Source organism: Triticum urartu, chromosome 5A, assembly GCF_056163025.1.
Source record: "Triticum urartu cultivar PI428250 chromosome 5A, HENAU_Tu73, whole genome shotgun sequence".
Lineage (NCBI taxonomy): Eukaryota > Viridiplantae > Streptophyta > Magnoliopsida > Poales > Poaceae > Triticum > Triticum urartu.
In genome coordinates this window covers 497147295-497165504 of record NC_141877.1, presented here as the reverse complement: position 1 = coordinate 497165504, position 18210 = coordinate 497147295, and the positions used below count along the sequence as shown (strand labels likewise).

At 45.6% G+C, this 18210-nt stretch overlaps 2 protein-coding genes across 2 annotated transcripts; one reads left to right on the top strand and one right to left on the bottom strand.

Moving 5' to 3' along the window:
• Nucleotides 1-203: 203 nt before the first annotated feature.
• LOC125510034 (BAG-associated GRAM protein 1) lies at nucleotides 204-6972 on the top strand. The gene is made up of 18 exons (XM_048675123.2): nucleotides 204-516; nucleotides 666-698; nucleotides 798-895; nucleotides 1788-1863; nucleotides 2027-2155; nucleotides 2240-2286; nucleotides 2487-2610; nucleotides 2715-2831; nucleotides 3825-3854; nucleotides 3947-4046; nucleotides 4707-4813; nucleotides 5042-5185; nucleotides 5263-5367; nucleotides 5439-5585; nucleotides 5782-5835; nucleotides 5948-6011; nucleotides 6174-6235; nucleotides 6597-6972. Exons 1-18 carry the CDS (start codon nucleotides 331-333, stop codon nucleotides 6729-6731), a joined length of 1758 nt encoding a protein of 585 aa, XP_048531080.1. The 5' UTR covers nucleotides 204-330; the 3' UTR covers nucleotides 6732-6972.
• A 2898-nt stretch (nucleotides 6973-9870) lies between these two features.
• Nucleotides 9871-11554, bottom strand: LOC125556403 (putrescine hydroxycinnamoyltransferase 3). Its single transcript, XM_048719145.2, has one exon. The coding sequence runs from the start codon at nucleotides 11443-11445 to the stop codon at nucleotides 10144-10146; it is 1302 nt and encodes a 433-aa protein (XP_048575102.1). The 5' UTR covers nucleotides 11446-11554; the 3' UTR covers nucleotides 9871-10143.
• Nucleotides 11555-18210: the final 6656 nt, after the last annotated feature.

Genomic DNA, 18210 nt, shown 5'->3' with positions numbered 1-18210 from the left:
TCAATCGGATTTTTCATTTAAGAGATAAAACGGATCTTAATGGGATTTTGCGAGCGTCCCATCCTGCATTTCCCCGACGCATCGAGATCCGCGCCACCTCACGCGCAAGCGGCCCCAACCGTCGGATCTCACTGGGGGGCCATGCTGTCCCGACCGGTTCCACCTTCTCCGCCACGTCGCGCCCCCTCCCGTTCCGTAACCACCACCTCCCCCCTTTGCCCCCTTCCCCTCCCATGGCCATCGCGTGCTTGTCCCTCCCCTCACCCTCTCCCACCCCCGAGAAACCCTAGACCCCCTCCCTCGGCGTCGGCCTCGCGGAGGGTCGGCGGCATGTCGCCGCAGGCGGCGGCGGCGCTCGGGTTCCTCCTGCCCACCTGCTGGGAGATCGAGGTCACCTGCGCCGCGGCCATGCTCATCGTCGCGCTCTACGCCGCCTACGAGCTCCTCGGCCCGCGCGCCCCGCCCGCGGGCGCCGACGACCTCGCCCTCGCGCGGGACCTCGACGGCGCCGACAAGGTAAGCAAGCACCGGCGGTTGCCTGGGGTCCGTCAGTGGGGAAATTTTTGGGCGGTTACGGCATGCGCCGACGAACGATCACCCGTGCTAACGTTGCTAGCGTTTTTCGTTTGGCTTTGTCTGTTCCGCGCGCGGGGATTGCTGCTCAGTACTCCACGGGGCCGTCGGCGTACGTGGTGAAGGTGAGGCTGATCAGCCCCTTGTCTCTGATTTTGTTGCGCCCCCCTGATTGTGATTGACTCTGTGAGCGGTCGTGTGACTTGGGTGCGTGCCTGTAACAGCTGGAGCTGCTAGCCGCGAAGAATTTGATCGCGGCGAACTTGAATGGGACCTCGGACCCTTATGCGCTCATCACCTGCGGCGAAGAGAAGCGTTTCAGGTTCGGTTCAGTATTTATATGTACATTCTCTTCTGCAATGCTGTCGATTCTAGTTAGTTTGGATGATTTGACTTATGGTTACAGCATTATCAGACTAGGTTTAGGAAGAACTCTGTTCCTGATACATTCCTGACTAAAAACTTAGCAATGGCCATCACACGGTCATATGACTCATCAAAGGTTTTTCATTGGAAAATGACCTTGTCTCCTGGAATTTAGGCTGCACAATACTCAATAAACCACTTTTTTAGGGAAAAACATTTACTGATTGAATTGAAGTACGGAAGAGAGGATTGTAACAGCATTTCATTTGATTTTTTTTAGAGAAGGAGCATTTCATTTGATGACCTGTACAGATAACTATATGTGTGAGTAAACTAGGTTCAAGCTTCATCCAACAACCAATCGAACGCGTTGCCCAAAAGGTTCTGCTGGCGGCTAATGCTGTCCTTTTAAGGTCACAGTAAAACCAAGTTAAATGATGAATTATTGCTACTCACTAGATCATTAGACGAGAGATGGGAGGTGGCTCAGTTTAGACAACTACCAATCGGTGTATAGGAGTGATTCGGCGCAGGAGAAGTTCAGTTCATAGATCTAAATTGCAGATGACATAATTTGGAGATGAATGAATGTGTTTGCTCTCAGGATTGCCGGAAATCCGTTGAAGGAGAGAAAGGGGTTGGGGTCTTAAGTAGACTGATGTAACTCATCGACCCTAAAAATATTTCTGTAGGAAAAGCAATGGTGGAAGGGGGTTGACGGAAACAATTTCAAATAAACACTCCTAATATTAGATAATTTTATTCTGCTTAATAGAATTTTGGAGTCAAGTAGGTAATTTTGTAGTGCTCTACTTATCCCCTTGGTTTCATCTCTTAACACCTTACAGCTCCATGGTTCCTGGCTCAAGAAACCCAATGTGGGGAGAGGAATTCAATTTTGTTGTTGACTCTCTTCCTGTAAAGGTTATTACCAGCCCTTTCCTTAAGAAATCCATTTCTTGCAATATTTTCTTGGAGACCCTCCTTAAGAACAGTCATATCGATCACAAGAAGTCTTTTCGATTGGTGTTATCGATGGTAGTTCGTCAAAGATACACTCACACATTTGTTCTGTACACTATCGCAGATACAGGTGAAAATATATGATTGGGACATTGTATGGAAGAGCACAACACTTGGTTCTGTTACTGTTCCAGTCGAGTCTGAGGGGCAGAGCGGACCAGTTTGGTATACACTTGACAGCTCTTCAGGTCAGGTAATTGGTTTCTATGGAGCAACTTGGTTTATCAGAATGATTATTTCTTCCAGTTATCATATCATTTTTGTTTTGTTTTGTTAGGTTTGTCTCCATATTAAGGCAATCAAGGTTCATGAGAGTTCCTCCAGGTAAATATCTCATCTATTATTAATTTGCTCTGAAGTTTTTTTAAATTATTTTAGATGTGAAAATTTGCATATTTCAACAGCTTTGGCATGTCGCAGTCACTTGCTTCACTATTTTTACTTTGTCCCTTTGGACAACACAAGAAAACTATAACGTGGTCTTGTAAGCAATTTTCTGACATTTCATTTTTGGTGTGTTTTAGGGCTCTAAACAACACTGCCGAGGCTGATGCTCGTAGAAGGATTTCCTTAGACAAACAAGGCCCTACTGTAGTTCACCAAAAGCCAGGTCATTTGCAGACAATTTTTGGGCTCCCTCCAGATGAGGTAAGTACCTACGGCTGCTACTGCTAATTAAATAATGCATAGGTCTGCTAGCAGTGTTTCCAACTTGCAAGAGCTAACTGTTTCTTGCTTTCTTTGTCATTCAGGTTGTTGAACACAGCTATTCATGTGCACTTGAGAGATCATTTCTATACCACGGTCGCATGTATGTTTCTTCATGGCACATTTGCTTCCATTCAAACGTCTTCTCTAAGCAGATTAAGGTACGCTCACATTCAGTATTTTTCAATTGCATCCTTTGATTGGGGGATTTACTTGGTTCGTTATGTTCACTTAATGTTTTCCATGCTTCTCAGAAAAGATTCATTTTCTAGTGCTGTGTTGATTATTTGTTGGGTAGCATTGTAAATGAGGAAACAATAGGATAACAGAGTTAATGTAGAAATACTGATCTTGTCGTTTTCTTCTAATGTTGATGATCGTATCCTTTTGTCCTGTGGTTCTTAAATGGTAATCCCTCTGTAAACAAATACAAGACGTTTTAGATCACTAAAGTACTCCCTCCGATCCATATTGCTTGTCGCAGCTTTAGTAATATGGATCGGAGGGAGTACTATAGTGATCTAAAACGTCTTATATTTGTTTACAGAGGGAGTACTACTTATATGACCTTGTCCTGTTGATTATGATCCGATAAAATGCCATCGCAAGATAGGCTATGCTGTCTAATAATTAATCGTGATTCGGATATAAGACCTGAATGACTTTTGTTGTTCCAGTATTTCCATAGTTGAGGTGCTAAATTTGTTGTTATACTTGTCAGTAATCATTCTAGAAACAATTGATTCCAGTGTACTTGCTGAACAAGATTTATGTCTCTTGTTCTCAGTGGTATTTCTGGCCACACTAGCAGGAATCCAGTACCATATTTGACTGTTACAGCTGCCAGTACCACGATCAGTAGAAAAAAATCTGTTGAATTCCAGCTTGATAGAAATGTAATTTCCCCACTGGCTGCTATACGCCAGTTTGCCTCATAAGTCTGAATCACTGAAGCTACCAATCCTGGTCAACAATAGCATTTTCTGTATGTATTCCGATGCCATCTAGATTGGGTTGGATAAGTTTACGATCCTACGAGCTGCAGAAAGTTTAGCTTTGTTAAGCTAGAAAGCTTGTCTTAGAAACGTATCCATTTTCTTACATTGGCTGTGGTACATCGTGTGACTGATAACATGTTTTTCTTATGTATGAAGGTTATGCTCCCTTTGAGAGATATTGATGAGGTGAGCCTTGCCCTACTCCTTTTTGTAATATACTGCACCATTTTCTTGCTAAAAATGTAATGATCACTTCTGTCCCTTTTTTTTACAAGCAGATAAGAAGAAGCCAGCATGCAGTTATTAATCCAGCAATTACGATATTTCTTCGAACGGGAGCTGGAGGACATGGAGTTCCTCCCTTAGGATGCCCTGATGGTAGGATTTAACACTCACAATCTTGCATAGTCAGTTAGTCACACAAACCTTTTGCATCTTTCTTGATTCTTCCGCTGGCACTAAACATGGATAATGCTGCAAACTTAAAGCCCTTTCACTGCTTTGCAATGCTCAGTTGTCAAATCTCATCCTATTGTCTGGCACTATAAATCATGACGCCTTCTAATTTCATTATGGCTATCCAGCTAAACTAGGTATATACTACATACATAATGTGGTTTTCTCTATTTTTCAGTTTGACACGTAGTTTTCTGCTCCCATCCAAACTTGAACTTCCAGTTCCACCTTTTGGATCTTGATGCCTGCTTCTGTTTCTCAGCAGCATCAACATGTTTGGTATTACTACTTATTAGTCCATGACTTGATGTAGATTTTAGTTTTGTGAGTGCAGATTGCAAGATTCCACCATGAATTGGGCTGTAGATTTATCTTGATGCAAAATTAGTTGCAAACTTAAGAAGTGTGGATGGAGCTATTGATTATGCATTTATGCTAGAAAACAGAATAAGAGGGCACTGATAACCAAAATTACAATATTCACACAATTTCTGGAGGCTGGCAAAAGGACTGGAAATGGTAATCTAGATAAGATGGGATGTTTTGTCATTTGCTTTATGTCACCTTATATTATTTTTGCAGGAAGGGTTAGGTACAAATTTGCATCGTTTTGGAACAGAAACCACACATTTAGAGCATTGCAACGAGCTGTGAAGAACTTCCATGCAATGATAGAGGCTGAGAAGCAGGTAGTGACAAACTGCCCTTTTTGTACATATTTTCAAGTAAGAATTTAAATATAGGATGCATGTTGCTGTTGTGTATCGGCAATCTTACTGTTGGTGCACTAGTTTTGAAGCGTGCTTTCTGCTTGTTTTGCTGTTCATGGTAGGCTTTGGTTTACATGATTGTGATCTCCATAAACTGCTTGTCTGAATTGATGATAGTTTTTAATATATTTGGTTTTTGGATTATAGGAACGTGCTCAATCTGCATTGCGCGCACTCAGTAGCTCAAGAAAAAATAGCAGCAAGGAGATAAATGTTCCAGAAGATTGTGCTGACTTAACAGGGCAACTACAACCTTTTGTCAAAGAAGAAGTTCTAGTCTCTGTATTTAATGTAATGATGGCTAACTGTATCTTCCATGATTTTGCAGTTGATAACAGAACTAATTATTTAATTCAATCTCATTGCAGGGAACATTCCCGTGCACTGCAGAAGAGTTTTTTAATAATCTATTAAGTGATGACTCAAGTTACATAACAGAATATAGGACAGCTCGTCAGGATAAAGATATCAACGTAAGTATCCAGCAGAGTACCAGCTCTTTCAGTCATGAATTATTGCTGACTAGAAATGTCTCTTTTCGCAGCTGGGCCAGTGGCATGTTGCCGACGAGTATGATGGTCAGGTGAGAGAACTTAACTGTAAATCCATATGCCATAGTCCGATGTGCCCTCCATATTCAGCAATGACAGAGTGGCAGCATATGGTTCTTTCAGCTAACAAAACCGATCTGGTATGTCTAAGTGCTAAAGTGAACATCCCAATATGATGGGAAATCTTTCTTGAATCATAGTATTACATTATGTTATATACTACTCCATCCGCCCCGTAATATAAGATGTCATTACAACCAATGTACTCTTATATTATGGGACAGAGGGAGTACTTTAGATCATAATAATACTAATTTCTCACTGGATACTTGTTAGGTATTTGAGACTGTGCAACAAGTACATGATGTTCCATTTGGTTCCTTTTTTGAGGTACTTCATGTTCAGTTAGTCTCTGTGACAGATACATTTATATGTTCTTTTCATTGCAATGAAATCACAACTATGATGTGGTAATATGATTAACCGATGTTCTACTTTTCAGGTACACTGTAGATGGTCTGTGAAAACTATCGATTCTAGTTCGTGCAGTGTTAACATAAGTGCTGGTTAGTGTTTTCTTCTGATCTCCATGTGTAACTTGTGTTCTCTTATTGTACTTTATGTTACGATGTCTGTTCTCAGTTTAAACCGCAAATGAAAATTTGTAATTTGATGGATATGGTGGTTACTCTGCTTGATGGATATGGTGGTTACTCTGCCTTTTTCAGGTGCACATTTCAAGAAATGGTGCATAATGCAGTCTAAAATAAAGAGTGGTGCTGTGGACGAGGTATGGGTTTATCTAGTATTGACCTCTGTTTTGATGATAATCTGCCAGTTGGAATTTAATCTAATTTGTCCACAAACTTAGTAGTAATATGCTAGTGAAATAGATAAGACAGCAACTCTTGGCTCCAGATACACTGCAATCTGGATATGATCAGATTGATTTTGACATTAAAAATACAGAGATTGACTGGCTGGTTATGTAGCTTTTGCTTGCTTGCTTGTTGTAGCACATAGGAGCATGGGTTCAGAACTTTAGATGCAAAAGGTCTTTGCATGTCGAGATGCAAATACAAATCCCTCATAATTCAATCTTTAGTCTCTGCATGTCGTGATTAAGGTAATTGTGTTTTAAAATATTGCAGTTAAAGAAGGAAGTTCGAGAAATGCTAGAATTTGCGGAGTCGTATATGCAAGAGGTTAGCTCTCCTAACCAACAAGACAAAGATCTTGGCCGGGATACGGCACCAGACACCGATGACATACCTGATGATCAGTAACTATATTTGACCTACCGTCCAGTCCAGTGATAGTTTATAATGTTATTTATACCCAGAAGAAGGCCCGGTGGACCTGACCTGTAACTGTAAGTAACTTAGTCCAAATCTGATATGATGATTGGCTGCCTCAAAGAAGGATGGCTAAGATACCTTGTGGTGTATACTCTCTTGGCTTCTGTATGTATATCTGTGAATTGGCCAATATAGGGCACCTATGAGCATGTCAGTTACTGTTTCTCAAGTTGAACAGCATGTCAGCATCGAGAGGGGGAAAGATCATTTTCAGTTCCGTTTTATGGGAAAAGGAAAGATGCAACCTCAACGTGTTCTTGTACAGCACAGTCTGATGGGCCTGCAGGGGCCCATAGGTCAAAACCCTGTCTGTGCAAGATACCCTGATAGGTGGTGGGCTCTTGCACATGTTTAGACTGGCTAAAAGCATAAGATCAATCTCCCAACAGAAAGAAAATAACATTTCCACGGATCGCGATGCAAAAAAGCACTAATCCACTCCACGCAACCAGCCTTGTGGCCATTCAAACACAGGCGAGCAGACTTTTGCAAGAAAGAAAAACACGCGCGCGCTCACACAAGCAGGCACTTTTTTTTCGAGCTTCATAAGACAGAGGTTGGTGACCGCTGACATGTGTCTAGGACAAGTTGCGGTTTAAGATGGTGAGAAACCGAGAACCTCCGGTGTCATTCATGATGCTTGCTGAGTACATACATACAAACGGTTAGGAATTCCACAATGCATGTGCACAGTATGAACACTGAGCAACGCACATGCTATGCTAAAAGTTACTCCATCCGCTCACTATTATAAGATGTTTTTATTTTTTATAAATTGAATGTATGTAGACACTTTTCACTCGCGTGTTTGTTTACTCATTTCAGTTCGTACGTACTTCATAATCAGATATTCAAAACATCTTATAATAGTGAATGGTGGGAGTACTGCTACATTTGCTCTTTATGATAGGCCGCTTTTCTCCAATATACTGTGTCCTTTTTTCTTGGCAGCAATGTACTACTGTGTACCTCTATATATGTAACCTGAAGACAAAAGAAAAATGACCCTTTACCCTTAGAAGAAAAAATGACAAATATTCCAGCTAGTGTGTTTGGCAAGATAAATAAGATCATACGGAGATAATGAGTTTTTTTTGAGTTGGGAGATATATTTAACTAATATCGCAAGAGTTATGCACTGAACGCCTTGGAGCTTTATTTTCCGATAGTAATTGTAGGTTACAATTGCATGTAATGTAGTATGGACTAGTTTAGCGGTTCTCGAACCATCAATGATTGGTGAATCGGCGGATCTATTTGCGACTCCTCTGAAAATATCACATCACATTTGGCGTGCATCTTACGAAAGCCGCCGAGGTTCATGTGGGTTTATAATTCGGTAGAAAAAATATTTCAGATCTTATTGAAGTATCTTTACAGAGTGTGGATTTTGTTTGGATCTAATCCAGAATTTTGAGGTAAAAGATAATTGCAGTAACCACCAAAAATTCTGAAATTCTTTGTCTCTAATTTTCTAAAATTCGTATAACCTACTTAGTGAACAACCGCAAGATGAAAATGAAGATGAGACGACCCTCTAGTTAAGGGCTGAAGGCGATGTGTGTGAAATACAGTTGTAATAAGGAGAGAAAAGTGAGGGAGTCGGTTGTGGTCTTGTGGATCTAACAATCTACGGACGGCTCATCCCCACACTATCTCCGCGGTCATGTCGCTCAAATACACGGAGGCTGATGGTCGCTAGCTCGGACCAAGGCTGGCGTACAACGAGGTGCCTACGGCGAAGAGTCCTGCATGAGGCGGGGGACACGGGTTGTTCACATCGCTCACACGTGGAGAGTGGGAAGAGATAAAAATATCTGGTGAAAACCAAGTGAAAAGGGTTCTAAAAATTCTAAAAAAAAGGTAACGTCGGAGGGATAAAGTTGTACAAAAAAATAAAAATAAAAATAAAAATTTAAATCCAATCTCTCATGTTTCACCTTTTGTCACCATTCATTGCCGAATTTAGTTTTTTTGGCCTCATGTAAGTAATTTATTTATTTATTTGTGGAAAAACTCGCATAATTTTTTCGAAGAGAAAGGTCGGGCAAGCCCTTTTATCCCTAGTGGTCACATATGTCTCTATACAAAGAGTGCAACGTACTCCCTATAGCTTGCAAAAACATCTTACATTATGGGACGTAGGGAGTAGAGTATATTCTCACGATTTTTTTCAAAACAATCGGTTCACGGACGAGGAGCCTTTGCATCATTGCATGCATGTGTGGTTATGTACGTTCTTGAGTTGTTGTGATGGCATACCTGTCAGCCCTAAAAGGCAAGCATTCTATACTTGTATTGAGCAGCCAAAACAAGTCACCAGCTTGTCCCGAAAAAGACGAAGCATGTCGCAAAAACAACTCATCACCGAGCCCGACCGAGGACAACCGGACAGGTCTACAGCTAGCGCTCCCAACCGGTTGCCGTCCGTGTCCATGCTAGAGCTAGCCCGCACGTACGTACGTACGCCCGTGGTGAAGCACGCCGCCTGTCGATCACCTCGTCCGTCCAGCTCGATCGGCGGGGCTGGACGCGGGGCAAACCACGGCGGCGCTACACAAAACAGACGGATTGGCAAGGCCGGTGCTGTCCTTCGCTGGATGAAGGCGGTTGGTGAACCGTCAGGCCCGGAGGCTCTGCTCTGGAGGCATGCACGCAGCAGTTGGCCGACGTGCATGTGCATCAGTGCATGTGGCGTCCGGCGTTGGGACGGGTCAGCGCCAGATTCCTGGCTGCTGGAGTTGATGGTTTAGAGTATGATATGGTTGGGGTTGGTTGGATCTTCTGAGTGGCGCGACATGCGTCCACAGCTAGTCTTGGGTCGTGCATGGTCACGTAACATGCGGTACGCTACGTCCAGTGGACAGATATACTATCATGTCTACACTGCACACATTGACTGCATGCATGCGTGGTTCAGACTTCAGACACTGGCTTGCACGGGATCACTAGTAGTAGTACTACGATCAAAGCTTGACGAAGAATGTGCATGTGCTGGTCCGATCGCGCGAGATGCTCCCTAGTTCCTACTCACTCAAAGATGCACTGGAGCCAGCCAAAAGGAAGATTAAGAAAATTCATCAACATTTTATTAACTTCAAGCAGGGCATACAAATAAACCAATCGATCAATCGGAGGACACCACCATAAAGTGCGTCGTCACTCACAACTAAAAAAAATCGACCACCCCTCACCAACCCGACCCCAACACATCCAACAACCGCGCCGCTTTGGCATGCAGTTCCATCTCTCTCGCACGTAGTAGTAACATTCTTTCTTCTTCCTTGCACCGGTGGATTCTATTCTTGGCTAGCTAGACCATGCATGCATGGCCACACACCTACTCCATGGAGTAGCAGCATTCCTTGAAGGCCTGGAGGTTGTGCCGGAACACGGGGACGAAGGCGTCGACGCTGCCGTCGCCGAGGTAGGACGGCGCCAGGAACAGCATCCCCTCCGTGGGGAAGTAGGACGGCATGAAGTAGCTGGGGCTCCCCGTCCCGAAGTCCAGCTCGTAGAACGGGAACGTCAGCCAGCTGTCCACCTCCACGTCCGGGCACACCACGTCCTTGAGCACCGCGCTCGGCGCCAGCCCCTCCTTCTCCGCCGCGCCGGAGGCCGCGAAGTCCACGAACGACTGGAAGTAGCCGCCGTCCACCCTCGCCACCTCCTCGTGGATCGCCTGCGCCGCGTGCTTCAGCGGCCGGCCCAGCAGGTCGCCCACCGTGGCCCGCGGGAACGCCCACAGCACCAGGTTGCCGAAGTACTCCGCCGGCTTCCCCAGCCGGTGCCGCCCGTCCACGGATATCCGGATCGACGTCGCCTCGCCGGGGCTCAGGTCCCGCGCCCGCGTCATGGTGCGCCAGAGGTGGGCCAGGATGGTCTCGAACCGGCTGAACGGCCGCCCGCGCCCCTCCGACGCCCTGGCGCGGAGCCCCGCGATGAAGTCCTTGGTGAAGTGCGCCTTGTGGATGACGATGTTGCTCTCGGCGCCGTCGTCCCCGTGGTGATGGCCGGCGGCGGGCGACGGCCGGTGGTACTCCCTGCTGCGGTGGTCGTGCTCCGGGCGAGCCGGCGAGGAGCGCGGCTTGAAGAGGTCCTTCTGGTGGTGCACGGGCGGGAGGCCCATGGGCAGCCCCCTGGTGGCGCGGCCCCAGGCGACGAGGAAGTTGCTGGTGGCGTGGCCGTCGGCGACGACGTGCTTGGACGTGAACCCGACGGCGAGGGAGCCGCAGCGGAACCGCGTGAGCTGCAGCAGCACCACCTCCTGGTGCTCCGCGTCCAGGTCCGGGTGCAGCTTGAGCAGCGCCGGCGTGGGCTTGGCCGGGGCCATGTCGACGAGGTCGGCGTCCACGGACGCCTCCACGAGGCGCGCGCCGCGGTCGTTCAGGACCACGGCCGGCGCGCCGTCGGGGGACTCGCCGACCTTGCCCGCGAACGCGCGGTACTGGGAGAGCACGGCCGCGAGGCCCTTCTCGATGGCGGCGGTGGACGGCGCGGGCGGCGCGAAGGCGTAGATGATGGCCATCTGGATCTGGTACGTGACCGTGTCGAAGACGGACAGAGGGATGTACTCCGTGGCCGGAGCGCCGGCCTTGTAGGCCGGCTTGACGAGCCTGGAGCTCAGCACCTTCACCTCCATTGCTGGCTAGCGAGCTCGAGCTCCGTGCACTGAAGTCGGACCGGCGACGAGGAGTTTGCTAGCTAGGTGGCTGCCGCAGTGCTTGTGCTGCCTGTACGGTTTGCTCGTTCGATGGTGCCAGTGGCGACATATATAGGGGCCGCATGGCTGAGACTTTTGACCCGGCCGCCCCTGGCTCATACATGCGCACGTTTGACTGGGCTGCCGCAAAGGTGTTCGATCAAAGGTCACAGCTCTCAAGTCTCAACTCTCTGGCCGTGGCCGGTCCAGTACGTGGTAAAGCAGTAAGTACATAGAGCTTTGCATGTTGTATTGTTTGGACAGCGTGACTTTTCACACAAGAAAAATCTGCACGTTTTTTAGGCGCGCGAAACTACTTTATTCAAGAGACACTCCTTGCACGGCCGATGATCTAAACGTGCAAATTCAAGCATAAGATCTGATCAAATGCTTAGCTGACTCTGTCGTCCATAAACTATTTGACACCTTGCAAACCAACCTGTAGTTGAATGACTAGATGGACAGTGGTATCTCAACCCATCAGAATTTATATCTTGATGCTCGTATTTATCCTGGATTTATTTCAATATTTTCAGCAATGCGTGTTCAGTGAGAGGAGAATAGGAGACGTTCCCGTCAACTACGAGATGCCTACGGTGACTTCGTAAAATCTGAAGATGATATGCCAGCTCAGTCTCTCGAAGGTGTTCATAGGGGTACGGTGTGTGTGTTCATAGGGGTAAGAGTATGCACGTATATATGAGCGTTAGCGTTTGTATTGTATAAAAAAACTATTTGACGCCTTCAGTTGACAATTTGACCGAGGATATAATCATTTAATAATGTACTTAATTAGACAGGACGTACAGCCAGTTGCCAATTGGTCACACATTCTGCGTGAAAAAAGAGACATCAGTCGTCCAATTCCAAGTTTGACATGCAACAACCACATGTTTTTTAGGGCATCTCCAATGCCGATACGTAAATTTCCTCCCGCATCCGTCCGCGGATTGGGGGCACTAGTCTATGGACACGAACGCGAGAGCCGGCCATCCAACGCTGCTTGCATACATCCGGCTTCCCTGTTTGTTTTGAAAGTCTTGCACGTTTAAATAGCCGCAACATAGACTACCGATGTTCAAATAGTTGTGTGCAACACTAGTTCAAATTCAAAAATGTTTAAATATTATATTCCAACATTGTTGTCCCCTTTTAACCGTCCACAGATGCTCAATCAGATCTTCCTTCAGCTATTTGTGAGTTGCCCGATGCTGAATTTTTGATGCATTTGAGTAAACTCTTCAAATGTGGCCGATTCTGGCCTGGAAGTTCGATAGGATCACCCATGTTCTCAAATTCTAGAGCTGTCGCAGCATCCTCACCCTCATCCTCGACGATCATGTTGTGACTGATCACACAACATGTCATCACCTCCCACAAGGTCTCCGGATCCCATTGTTTAGCAGATCCACGAACAATTGCAAAACATGCCTGTAGAACTTCAAATGCCCTCTCGACATCCTTTCTAACCGCTTCTTGTCTTTGGGCAAAGTGAGACTTTTTCTAGCCAACTAGGTTAGAGATGGTGTTGACAAAGATAACCCACAGAGGATAGATGCAATCAACTAGATAGTAGCCCAAGTTATACTCATGTCCATTGACAGTATGGTGGCAGGGAGGAGCTTTTCCTTCAGCCAGCCTCGAGAATGATGATCGCTACAGCACATTGATGCCATTGTGAGACCCGAGCATGCCAAAAAAAGAGTGCGAAATCCAAAGCTCACGTGATGCAACTGTTTTAAAAATGATGGTGAGCTTCTTAACATGACCTTGGCATTGCCCTTGTAAAGCTGCGGGCAGTTCTTCCACTTCTAATGCATGCAGTCAAGAGACCCAGCAAGCATGGCCACCCTCTTGGTTCTGAGATTTCCAAGAGCCTCTCAGCGTCTGCCACCGTTGGTTCTCTCATGTACTGAGGTCCAAACACCTCGACCACAGCAGTTGCAAACCTACCAATGGCATCTCCGCATGTGCTCTTAGACATCCGTAGGTACACGTTCTACAAATCAGCGACCATGCCATATGCAAGCATTCGCAGTGCGTCTGTGCACTTCTGATAGCCAGAGAACCCAAAACTTCCCACGACGTCCTTCTTCAAGATGAAGTAGTCATCATAGGACCAGACGCCAGAGTACAAACGATTGAAGACAGTCTTGCGCATCCAAAAACGCTGGTGAAAATAGTCAACGAATAGTGCAACGGGGGCAAAGTAGTCGTTCATCAGTGTCAAATGGCCGCCGCCCTGTTGCGGTTGAGCACTTGATGATTCTTGGTGGAACCCTTGAAATTGAGAACACGCTCCTCCACACGCTTTGCGTCTTCAAGGATTGCCTGCATCATCACCGTCTCATCCGTATAGTCCTCTTCATCGGACGAGTCATCAGATGACTCGACATAGTGCTCGTGTATGTACTCCAAATCCAAATCCATTGCTTGGAAGAAGCATGGACAACTTTTTTAGCTCCCGCAATTCATCGAACAGTTGTCGGGCATGGTGAGTATAGTAGTAGCGGATGGTATCTGGCGGGGCAGTCGGAGGAGAGGGGTGAAACAACGACGGAGGAGAAGCGGGATGGGGCCCGGGTGGAACGCCGGAGGTGACAGAGACATAGAGTTCTGGTAGGGGTGTGGCATGGCGGCCGGGGTGGCGGAGCGACGACGAAGGCAAGAGAAGAAAAAGGAAGGATGGAGGCGCAGGGTCCGAAAAGGGTTTTGGATGGGCCGAAGGCGTTGGAGGCCTACGTGGCTGCTGTCTGGACTCTCGCAAAGCTTCACGTTTCTCTCTGGTTTGCCAAAAAAGTATGTCCGGATATCTCGATGTACCGTTATAGGCCTGCGTTGGATAGTAAATCGCGTTCTGACCATGCGCTTTGTACAGTTGCGGGCGGTCTGAGAGTCCGCTTTAAAGACGCCCTAAAGGAGTAAGTACATAGAGCTTTGCATGTCGTATGCTCGGGTCAATGTTTGGAAAGCGTGACTTCAACACACTCCTCGTTCGGTAGAGTAAGATCGTCAACGTTTTTGGTCAGCGTTCGTGTGTCATATTTGACGTCTTGACTTGACAATTTGCCCGAGCGGATAATAATCATATAATAATGTACTTAATTAGACAGGTGGGGACACGCGCGTACAGTCAGTTGGTCACACATTCTGCGTGAAAAAAGAGACAGCAGTCGTCCAATTCCAAATTCTTTTTGTCTGTTTGCGACATGCCAACAACCAAACCTAGCTATGCGACATTTCGGGTCTGTACGTAAGTAGTCTACTAGTATAGTAGGTCTCTTGGATGCATGCATATAAGCTAGGATTATCCTGCTAATCACTCTAGTAAACCATGTTTGACGGACCGATCTCGTGTCTTTGGGTTGACACATATCAGCCGGTATAGGGGTCGCTCAAACTGGAATTTTGGTACATCAAGCTTTGTTCACCCCATCGCTATCTTTTTTTTTTTTGAACTTACACCCCATCGCTAATTAACCCACTTAACCAAGTCCAAACGCGCGCAAGAAAAAAAGGTTAAAAGCCAAAGTTACCTCGGTCTCTTTTTCCTCACGTGCTACGTCCACGACGCCAAATGCCAGATAAGCCCCACAAGTAATATTTGTTTTATTAAAAGCCCCACCACACTAATTTTGGAGTACTTTCGCATTAGGGCACTCGTATGTATAATGGTCACTGGTGTTTTGGCATTGCATAAACATGATTCATTAGAGGCGGCGAATTTGGCAAAAGTGCAGGAAAGAAAAGTTTATGCTAAAGAAATATACAGGCCTGCATATGCTGGTGCATGCATGGTAAGTTAAACAAGGAAGCTAGAAAGTAAGGGGCAATGCTAGACATACCTTAAAAAGATACATAAGCAAACGGGCTGTCCAACTTAGGGGATTATTATTGGGTGTTGGGAGAGGGATTCGCCCACCCCCCTGAAAATCGGATGGGGGAGGAGGGGAGGGGGGGGGGGGGGGGGGGGGGGGAGATTAATTGGTTGGAAGGATTACTTAAAGCTTCATACAAGTTACGTAGGTGTAGTATCATCGGGAAATGAGGACGGTAAATTTCCATATTGTATAACTTTAGCATGGTAAATATTGATATTTTCTCACATAAATATGATCAAACTTTATGAAGTTTGACTTTAGACAGTTTTTATATGCAGAGTAAAAAGAACCAGAGGAATACATAAGGCTTTGCAAGTTGTATAAATGTTCGGGTCAATGTTTGGTAAAGCGTGCCTTCAAACGAGAATCTGCACATTTTCGGCGCGAAAGCACGCTAAAACTTCTCCTCTCGCCGCTCGTTGCCGTTAGGTAGAGTATAAAGAGCCTCAACGTTTTCGATCAGCGCCCGGCACGAGATTGTGTGTCATACTTGACGTCTTGACTTGACGATTTGCCCGAATCATATAATAATGTTCTTAACTCGACAGGTGGAGACACGTACAACCAGTCAGCCGGTCATACATTCTACGCGAAAAAAGGACAGCAGTCCTCTAGTAAACCTTGGCCGGTCATACATTTGTACGTAAGCAGTCTGCTAGGTCTCTTGGGTGCATAAGCTAGGATTATCCTGCGTGCTAATTACTCTAGTAAACCATGTTTGACCGACCGATCTCGTGTCTTTTGGGTTGACACATTTTTGGTCAAATTGCAAGAAGAAATTGTTTTGGGTCGTAATTTATATATTACCCACACAAATTTCAAAAGCAGTACCATAACCTACGCAAGTGAGAGCTGCATGGAGAAACTTCAACATTAATAGTCAATCAACGGATGCCACTGAGTATGACGTGGAGGGCCAACCTATCAGCCGGTATGGAGGTTGATCGTGTCGATTACACTGAAATTTTGGTACTTATTACAAAGTTGTACCAAAGTAATGACAATTAATTTGAATCAGACGAAGTACTTCAATCTTGTTCACCGCATCGCTAACTATAAACTACTTAGCCAAGTCCAAACTCGTAAGAATCTGGTTAGAAGCTGAAGTTACCCCGATCTCTTTTTCCTCACGTGCTACGTCCTTGCCACAACTAATGTTTGTTTTAATTAAAAGCCCCACTACACTAATGTTGGAGCACTTTTGCAGTAGGGCACTCATATAATGGTCACTGGAGTTTTGGCATTGCATAAACATGATCCATTAGGCTGGTCACAATGGGGAGGAACTTAGGAGTAACATCACACACTCCAATACAACTTTACTTATGTGGCACATATTTAATAAAGAGAGAGGTGCTTGTGGTAACTAGCTAAGTTACCGGAACATCACACACTTCAAGAAACAATGAGTCTATAACCTAATAAATACATTGTTGCATGACACTACATAGATGTTCCTACCCACTATAGAGGTAGTAACATAGTCTAGGGAAATGTGTAAGTTACTAGTTTATGTTCTTGCTCATTGTGACCAACCTTAGAGGCGGCGAATCTGGCAAAAGTGCAGGAAAAGGCAAAGTTGATGCTAAAGAAATACACAAGCGTGCATATGCTGGTGCATGCATGGCGAGTTAAACGAGGAAGCTAGGTAATGATGGCCATGCATGCATGCATCTGTCGTCTGTCACTACACACTAGGTAAAATCGTCCAATGCCAACGAAACCTCCTGTGAGGACCTCTTGGTAGTTGGTAGTTCGATTATCGATCGTGCTTACTTCACTGGGAGCAACTTGTGCTAGTCTAGTCTCTTTGGCCCTGTTGGATACTTTAACATAGTTAGAGTTAGAGTTATTTTCTAATACATTCTAACCCAAATAAGCACCTTTTTATCAGGATAATTGGGTTAGATGAAACTAACCCATTCTAATCCTTCATGTTTGGATACTTTTGAATTATTTAAGCCTCCAACTAATCCAAACTAGCTCTAACCCCATGATCCAAACAGGACTTTTATCTAGCTTTTACTTACTGGCATTCCCGCACGCATGTTCGTTCATGGTGTCATGCATGTTCAGATTAGTCGGTACGATGAACCTGGCTGGCTAGCAGGCACGAGCTTTTCTTTGCTCCATTCCGGAATGAGAAAGTAGTTTACTTTTTATTTTCTTAAAATGGTCAAGAAAATTGTTAAGAATAGTTTGTTTCCCTGAACTGGTCAGGAGTATTTTAGTTTCGTCAATTCTTTCCTAGAGCATCTACAGGCACACACAAAACTAATCTGGTCCTAAAACGACGCGCCTACGGATAATGATCGGGTGGACCTCAAATTTTGTCATTTATAATCATGTACCCTATTTTCAAAACACCAAACACATGCAAACACATGCACGTCGATCATTTCAGATTTGGATGTCAATTCCAATGTAAATGACCCCAATTGATGGTCCGTGTTAAGCGGGCGGGGTTGCTCTTACTTAGATTTCTAGTGTAGATGACTTCCCTGTTGGCCCTTCGGGGTTGTCCTTACTTAGATTTCTAGTGTAGATGACTCCCGTGTTGGCTCTGCAGGGTTGTGGGTTTAGTCCCACCTCGCCGCGCGAGGATCGTGGCGACCGGCTTAAATAGCCGCTTTGTCGAAAAGTGATAAGCATCAGTCATGGCCGCCCACATGGTTATGGCCACCGGGCAGCACCGACTCACGGGCTCTACCCATAAGCAACGCACTACCATCACCAGAGCCGTCGCCCCGGCATCCAAGATCTTGACACCACCTCACTCGAGATCCGCCACTGCCCCAACCAAAGAGATGATTGAAAAGGCCCC